General features: G+C 35.9%; 3 protein-coding genes across 4 annotated transcripts; 1 reads left to right on the top strand and 2 right to left on the bottom strand.

Moving 5' to 3' along the window:
- Window positions 1-182: 182 nt before the first annotated feature.
- Window positions 183-3072, bottom strand: LOC113203567 (high affinity copper uptake protein 1-like). Its single transcript, XM_052263750.1, has 2 exons — window positions 2912-3072; window positions 183-2542 (listed from the first exon to the last, which is right to left on the bottom strand). Exon 2 carries the CDS (start codon window positions 2521-2523, stop codon window positions 1915-1917), a length of 609 nt encoding a protein of 202 aa, XP_052119710.1. The 5' UTR covers window positions 2524-2542; window positions 2912-3072; the 3' UTR covers window positions 183-1914.
- A 132-nt stretch (window positions 3073-3204) lies between these two features.
- LOC113203568 (histone H3.3 type c-like) lies at window positions 3205-4322 on the bottom strand. The gene is made up of 4 exons (XM_026418335.2): window positions 4170-4322; window positions 4064-4079; window positions 3632-3942; window positions 3205-3555 (listed from the first exon to the last, which is right to left on the bottom strand). Exons 1-4 carry the CDS (start codon window positions 4184-4186, stop codon window positions 3384-3386), a joined length of 516 nt encoding a protein of 171 aa, XP_026274120.1. The 5' UTR covers window positions 4187-4322; the 3' UTR covers window positions 3205-3383.
- Window positions 4323-4489: 167 nt separating this feature from the next.
- On the top strand, window positions 4490-7564 carry LOC113203566 (aurora kinase C-like). 2 transcript variants are annotated; one of them, XM_026418334.2, is made up of 9 exons: window positions 4490-4639; window positions 4888-4973; window positions 5058-5396; window positions 5484-5561; window positions 5667-5858; window positions 5931-6065; window positions 6200-6358; window positions 6461-6692; window positions 6769-7564. In XM_026418334.2, exons 2-9 carry the CDS (start codon window positions 4903-4905, stop codon window positions 6940-6942), a joined length of 1380 nt encoding a protein of 459 aa, XP_026274119.1. In that variant the 5' UTR covers window positions 4490-4639; window positions 4888-4902; the 3' UTR covers window positions 6943-7564. The 2 variants fall into 2 exon arrangements, with proteins under 2 accessions (XP_026274119.1, XP_026274118.1); XM_026418333.2 differs by having other exon boundaries at window positions 5481-5561.
- Window positions 7565-7844: the final 280 nt, after the last annotated feature.

Raw genomic sequence — 7844 nt, 5'->3', positions numbered from 1 at the left:
AAAGAAAGTAAACCAATAAAAATAACATAGAAAACTTATTGCAAAACATGTTCTTAGTGTGTACGTGTGTAGTGTAGTGTGTAGATAAAACCTACCCTGCTGCTTGCTGTTGAAGAAAAATGTGACGCACTGAATTAGAGTGGTGAGTAATCAGTAAAGAACTAGAATACAAACAACATAAATATTCGCTGAAAATATTTATTTATTGCAAGAGCTCAAAATCAGATCCAAAGACAAAAAATACATATGATGCTACCAATTTACATCAAGTCGGTTTGGCACATCATTACCTCAGTTCAGCAAATAATACAGGATTAGGTATGACCTGACTACGAATACAGCTCCCACTGCCTAGTTATAACTATAAAATAATAGGTATATAAAACTGGATAAAATATATTGTCTTCCCCCAGGCCATAATAGAATAGAGGTGTAAGGAGATGCACATACCCAACAAAGATAAGCAACAGTTCTAGTATTTCTGGAAATTCAGACTGAGATTGAGACATAACTCAATGGCCAAAGATATTATGTACATCAGTCAATCAGGAAGTCTGCACCAAAGGTACAAAAAATACTGTGTCCAAATAAAGTAAATCAAGCTGCTGTCATACATCCATCCTCTGCGTAAAAGGCTTAAGAGTTAATAAATCATCTAATTTCAAATACAATACCCTTAGGTGTCCTTAAAAAAAAAACAAGAAAATTGAGAAAGGTACATAAGAGTAAACAACGTCAATAATTCATAAAAAATACAATTACACACTAGCATCAATACAATTTACACATCACGGAAGTCACAGATAATAGATACTCCAGAGCTTCTTAGTAAAGATCAAGATTAGTTTAAGACAACAATGGAGGATGTGTACGTAATATCTTTTAAGTGAAATTACGTGGTAATTATTCTAACTACTCGACAATCATGAACTATCATAAAGGCCCACAAATATTTTCTGAAATTTAAAGACTATAGCAATAACATTACCCTGCTTCAACTTCTGCCTTGCACTCTTCCTTAAAATTTAAAATAAAAAAAACAAATGGTCCCAACAACAGAATGCCTTTTTCTCTTTCCTAAATTGTAGTGAAACAATATTTAAAGTAATTAGTTCAGAAGAGAGATCAGAGTTTGACCTCCAGGATGTATGTTCTTTTTTTTAATCTTTTCATACCTACAGTGATGAACTTTTAATTTTGTACATAATTTGTTTACTCTCCAGATCCACACCAGCAAGGAAACAACACAAAACAATGGTAACTACAATTCCTTGAGCTTGCTCCACCCCCCCCCCCCCCCCCCCCCCCCAAAAAAAAAAAAAAAAAAGCACCACAGGATGAGAGACTATGATGGTATTAGGCTTATGAAGAAAACAAGTTAGTTGTTCAATTTTTAAGGTCTTAATTAAGGGTTCTTTAAAAAACGTACTTTCTGTAACATTAATTAAAGTACCTCTCGTAGGTAACAGTAAGTCAGTTAGTTTTCTTTCTAGAGTATTTCTTGTCATTTCAGTGGTCAAATACTTTTATCAAATTAATAGTCAAGGAAGATAGAATAACAGAAAATATAACAATTCTAATGAACAGGAATCAAATGGGCACATGGGTAAGTGATGCTCGGTTTGGCAAAACGCCTACAAAATAACAGAAATGAATGTTCAAGGCAAGAAACTGATTTTTCAAACTATTCAGATTTCTATTCAAAGAGACAGTATGATTGCATTATGATAAATATGCAAAAGTCATGGCATTTTTGAGTCAAATATATCCATAGATACTTCAAAGGTACAAGAATTATAAAGATCAAAAATGATAAAGAACACTTCTTGAATATAAATCATTTTGAATGATTCTAGGAATGCCAGAATCTGAGGATTGGCCACCTCAAAGTAAAACCAACTTTAAAGATATTGTTTAGTGGCAATGTTCAGTGACATCTACAACAACAGGCTTTTTCCAGCCAAACATAAAATAACCAAGAGCAGCTCCAAAGACAACAGATATACAAAGCCACACATTAAATGTCATAAATATAAGCATCAAAAGGTATGAAATTGTTAGTTGAATGACGTGAAGGAAAGTTTGTAGCGCATGCATTCGGCTGAACATACTAAGGGGTTGTTTTGTTATCACCTCTCCAACCATTGTGACTACTTGATCATCTCTCACAACATTCTTGTTTCCAGGAATTTCCACTGATCGATATTGAACGTTTTTGTTGTAACTTTTCCAGAATAAATATTCTCGGAAGTATTTCAGACCCTCATACAATGCTGATAATATTATGATTCCAAGACAAGAGGCAAACAATGTAGTGGGACTAGTTGTTTTCCAACAGTCAAATAAAATAGTCTCATTGAACCCAAAATGAAATATCATGCTGTGCCCCATATGGGACATGCCCATTCCTGTATGCACAGAGTGTTCACTGTGCATGTTGTCCATTGGAGAAATGTCAGCAACGTGATGATGATCATGACCCATATGTTCAGAGTGAGCACCATGGTCATGATGTCCTTCCATGACTGTAAAATAAGTGAACCTGAATAAAAACCAAACAATTAGTATCTTGATTAATAATCACCCCATCCTATGCTTTAAAGCTTTAAGATTTAAATCTAGAATCAGGAAGAGAAATTACAATTGAGGACTAGAAAAATCTTCCCTCGATAGAAAGAATTTCAAACTTAACGTGATACTTTTCAGGATGCTGGTTTTTTTCCCTCTGTTTTACTGAGATGCTGTTCTTAAGTTTCGGTTTTAAGACGACAACGAAGGTGCGTTCCGCCAAATTACATCAATAAATATGTTGAATTCCATATTGGAGGTTATGGTTGTATATGTTTAAGACAATACATGCAACTACAAAACTGACTAATATCAGGACAGCATACAATACAAAAAACTTCACCTGACGATGTATTCAGCGACGAAGAGTGTCTAGAAGATTGTTTTTAAATGCAATAGTCCGATCGGTGCTGTAAATTGTCGTATGGCTCGTCCAACATATGTTGAAGCTGAAGGTTGTCCTTAGGGGGAGAAGGGGGAGTGAGGTGGGAGGGGAACTGGGTTGTGTACACAGCTGTAGTCCTCCGCGGCATATTTGAATTTGAACGAAATAATTATAAAATATAACAGTCCATTTTAGAAACAGGAGAAAAGTGTGAGGAGAAAAGGAAACTTAATTAATAAAAGATGAGCGCATTGTCATGTGACTAAATTTACTTTGTACTGTAAACATTAAATTGCAAACCATTAATATGGCAAATATGGCAATAAATCTCATAAGGTCATTTGTCAATAGTATAATTACATAATAGGAGAAATAAAATCCAATTTCATGCTAGGAGATCAGTAAACATAATTAAAAATATTCTGAAATGTTATTTGTTACACACTTCAGATGGCCCTCTTAAACGGCGCATGAGATGACAGTCAGCAGGCATCAATGTCACTCGCTTAGCATGAAGGGTACAAAGCAATGAATCTTCAAAAAACTGCACCATGTACATTTCTGCTGCCTCTTGCAGAGCTTCTAATGCAGAAGACTGAACCCTGAAACAGAAATAATGTTAGTTTGGCTGGCAAAAAATTGATTTAAAATCAAGATTAGATTGTTGATGAATATCACCTTAACTGGTGGTAAGAAAAACTATTCATAATTTCCCTGACAAGTCGAGAAAAAGGAAATTTGGGTATCAAAAGGGATGTTGACCGCTGAAGAGCTTTAATTTCCCGTAAAGCTTTAGTTCCATTTTTGAAACGACGAGTTCTGCGAGATACGTCATTAGTTGTCTTTTGATTGCCTTGAATGCTTTTCCTTTGAGGAGTCTGTTTTGTTTGAGGAGTACTGGTATGACTGCTACTGTTTTTCCTTGGTGTCGACTTTGGATCAGCTGGAATTGAATCTCGAGATGCTTGCTTGCTGGCTGGACCAGATTTCTAGAACAAAAAGTAAACAAACATAACAAAGTATACTTTTAACGCGTAAGTTAATGATGTTAGTGGGAAGGAAAAGAGAATGTTGCGTGTACGAGAAAAACAAGGGTTCAGGATGACTTACCCTCCGGTCGGAAGGCCTACGGAGCAAATGACACCAAAGAAATTACTATGAGGCACAGATGGAAACAATTATGTTTTCTACGACACAAACACACAAGAGAACTTACGGTAACTTTCGCCTCATGTTGTATCTTCAAATCACATATAAAAACCTACAAAAATAGAACACTCGCACACAGCATCAACAGAATCTGTCGTCGTCGTCCCGCCTTCTCGTTTGATGCAACTGCAACTGTGACGTCAGTGCACGCTCTCCAGAACTGCCAGTATAACAAACACAAAAGTAAACAGGTTTCTTAACAGGTTCTTTTAACCAAATAGGAGGGAAAAGATTATAAAAATGTTAAATACCGTAACTATAATTTAGGCTGAAGTGTCATTTGAAAATGTGATGTCGACTTCGTCCGGGTTGCGGCATATATTTCGTGTCCGGGGTAGTGCATCACTTGAAAGCAAAATTTAAATTGGAACCGGTACCGGTAGAGAGAGACAGACGATTCTATTCTTCAGAGTTCAGTTGACTTTCCGTAAACTCTCTGCGCATCTCTCGATGTGATTCATTGAACCGGGGACCTCGGTGAGTTTATATTGGGTTTAATTAGTTGTTCATTGTCTGTTTCTGTGCTAGATTCCCAGGGTTAAGTTGACTGCTTTCCATGCATTATTCCCACCCCTTGTACCCGTTTTGGGTGTATGTATAAGAGGCATGTCGATCCATCCATTGTCCAGTGGATATCCTCGTCCAGTTGTAACGGATATGGAGTTGACACATTCTGCTAATTTTGCGAGTGGTCACCAGCCTAATTTCTTGTTGTTTCCTTCAAGGTTAAATTTTGTAACATGATCCGCGGTAAGGAGAACAAAGCTGTTCAATCTCTGAGTGTTCCCAAACCAGTTCATGTGTTAAAGAGGTAGGGTAAACCATGGCTCTAATACATACTCTCCTCTGTTTTGCACTTCACCATCTGCTTATTTCTTTGTTTGTTTTTTTAAAGTTGCAACAACCCTCCCAAGGCAAATGTTGTGAAAGGGAAAGTGCCTGTTGTTACAAAACCTGATGTAAAAGCGGTGCCAGGGAAATTTCTTCCAAAGCCATGTCAATTGCCTGAAAAGGCTACTCAAGGCTCTTGCATTAGTCAACCAAATCAGATAAATATTCCTGAAAGTAGTTCAACCTCATCACAGCAGACTTTCAGAAAACCTCAGGATGCGCCCAATTCTTCTAAGGGTGGAAGCTCATTTGCTGCTGTGCAAAATCCATCAATTACAAACAATGTCACTAAACCTTCTGTTTCTAAGAACCCTTTGAAAGGAGAAGGGTCAGTCCCAGAGCCGTGAGTTTGTTCTAATATTTGTTTGATTTGATGTCTTTTAATATTTTGTACACATTTTACTTTTAAATTTTTGCTTGCTCTTAGAAGTGAAAGCAGCAATTTTACTGTGGATGGAGCGAAAGACACTTCCGATGGCAAAAAATCTAATCAGAAAAGTGACAAACAGTATGTACTTACCTTCTGTAATTCATTACTGCATTCTGTGGAATAGTTTAAGACCAGCCTGAGCACTTAATACAATATTTTTCTATTTGTCCCCTTTTTCTTTAGACGAACATTTACTCTCTCAGATTTTGATATTGGTAAAGCCTTAGGTAAAGGCAAATTCGGAAATGTTTATCTTGCAAGAGAAAAGACGTCTAAATTTATTATAGCTTTGAAAGTATTGTTCAAATCTCAGCTGCAGAAGGCTAATGTAGAGCACCAATTGAGAAGAGAAATTGAAATTCAGTCTCATTTAAGGTGTGTATTCTTTCATCATTGATGTTGTCTGCAATTTTCTAAAACTGACGGCTGTATTTAAACTGTCTTTAGGCATCCGAACATTTTGCGTCTTTATGGCTACTTTCATGATGAACAGCGAGTATACTTAATACTTGAATATGCTCCAAAAGGAGAGCTTTTCAGAGCTCTACAGGCACAACCTCTCAAAAGATTTGATGAGTTAAGGTAACTTTGTTTTCTTACATTTTCCTCTAATTGATCTAAAACATGACATATTGCTGTGACATACTGGGACATACTGAGATTAATATCTATATCTAAATGAGTTGTGTTTTTTACCCTTCCCCCTACTTTTACAGGACTGCTGCTTACATTCAGCAATTAGCTGATGCCTTACATTATTGTCATAGTAAAAAAGTTATTCATCGTGACATTAAGCCTGAAAATCTCTTGTTGGGGGCTAAGGGTGAGCTGAAAATTGCTGACTTTGGTTGGTCTGTTCATGCTCCGAGCTCAAGGTGTGTGAATATTCTATTATATTTAACCAGTCCGTTACAAAAGTAAATCGTAATTTTGTTATGAATATCACACAATGTGCTACTGTTTTGCTGGTTTTGCAGGCGGGATACACTTTGTGGAACATTGGATTATTTACCACCAGAAATGGTCCAAGGTCGCCCTCATGATCATAAAGTTGACCTCTGGAGTTTAGGTGTTCTTTGCTATGAATTTCTTGTTGGGAAACCACCATTTGAGGCGGAGACCTATGAAGAAACATATGCTCGTATTTCAAGGGCCCAATATAGTTTCCCAGACCACGTCTCTCAGAGTGCGAGGGACCTCATTTCGAAAGTAAGTTTATTTTTACATTTAGCACTATGGTTTGGTTTTAAATCAGAATTATATTTTTTTTATTTTTATGTTGTAGCTTTTACAGTTAAATCCCAACAACAGACTGCCTTTGGAGGGAGTATTGCGTCATTCCTGGATTACAGAGAGTGAAATGTTGCGCAAAAGAATTCAGGATAGCAATAGTTCAAAAGTGAAGCAAAATGAGAAGTTGCAGAGTTCTGCTCTTCCCATCAAAACTCAATCAAATTAAGCCTAAAAGTGGCTTCAGTGCGGAATTCCTAATCCTATTTAAACCCATCAATACAGAAAATACCTAAAATGCCATATATTTTTTTTCATTTTTTTTTTCTAAATATATTTTTTGAGCCTGCAGTTTGGTGTGTCGGGGTAACTGAAGCAACTAAAGAGTACGTAGATTACGGTTGATTTTGAATATTTACAATGTGAACCTGAATGTATCCCATGTAATTTTCTACAATAGAGGCACAGCATTGAAAAGTTTCTAACTGCTTGAATTCCAATGTGTATACTTTTACACATTGAAAGCTAACTAGATCTTTTTAAGATCTGCCGGTTAATATCCACTTTAACTGTAATATATATTAAAGGCACAATGTGTATGTGTGTGTTATCTTTGTCGACAAGCTATGACATCATAGTTATTGCATGTAACATAATCTTGTGACGACTTCTTCAGATTGTTCTCATCTGAGTGTTATGAATCATCTATCTGATACTTTAAATCTTTCCATCTGATTATGGTTTTATGTTAACAGGTATCAAGCAAGAGTAACAATTAACATTGTATTTGTAATTTATGTATTTTAAAATTTTATATGAATGTGATATAGTAAAATATTAATGATTATCTACCTATCGTTTTTCCATATTACCTACAGTTATAATACTTTAAGCTTGTTTCTTAAAAGCAAGTTAGAAGTTTTTCACTTGATTCGATTCTTCAGGTAAATATATAATTGAACAGTTCATATGATCACAAGCTTTTGTCAAGCAATGTCCCCAGCTTTTTGCTTAAGTTTTCTGCATTTAGGGCCCATTTACGATCGTCCGGGCTGTCTTAAATGAAATTGCATTTTCTGCAGAAATTTATTAATTTTTGGGGTTAAATGGAACCTCCCATTTACGGTGGTC

The sequence above is a fragment of the Frankliniella occidentalis genome, unplaced genomic scaffold (genome assembly GCF_000697945.3).
Source record: "Frankliniella occidentalis isolate FOCC.00 unplaced genomic scaffold, Focc_3.1 Scaffold14, whole genome shotgun sequence".
In the NCBI taxonomy this organism is placed as follows: domain Eukaryota; kingdom Metazoa; phylum Arthropoda; class Insecta; order Thysanoptera; family Thripidae; genus Frankliniella; species Frankliniella occidentalis.
This window is presented reverse-complemented; position numbering and strand designations above follow the sequence as displayed.

What these genes read in the sequence shown, in the direction of transcription:
- LOC113203568 (XM_026418335.2), bottom strand. An exon ending in TTTTCTTACCACCAGTTAAG is followed by an intron (nt 3,556 to 3,631) that starts GTGATATTCATC and finishes TTTCTGTTTCAG; the next exon opens with GGTTCAGTCTTCTGCATTAG.
- LOC113203567 (XM_052263750.1), bottom strand. Translation starts at nt 2,523, where the DNA reads ATGGAAGGACATCATGACCATGGTGCTCACTCTGAACATATGGGTCAT.
- LOC113203566 (XM_026418333.2), top strand. Translation starts at nt 4,903, where the DNA reads ATGATCCGCGGTAAGGAGAACAAAGCTGTTCAATCTCTGAGTGTTCCC. An exon ending in GAAGGGTCAGTCCCAGAGCC is followed by an intron (nt 5,397 to 5,480) that starts GTGAGTTTGTTC and finishes GCTTGCTCTTAG; the next exon opens with AAGTGAAAGCAGCAATTTTA. An exon ending in AATCAGAAAAGTGACAAACA is followed by an intron (nt 5,562 to 5,666) that starts GTATGTACTTAC and finishes CTTTTTCTTTAG; the next exon opens with ACGAACATTTACTCTCTCAG.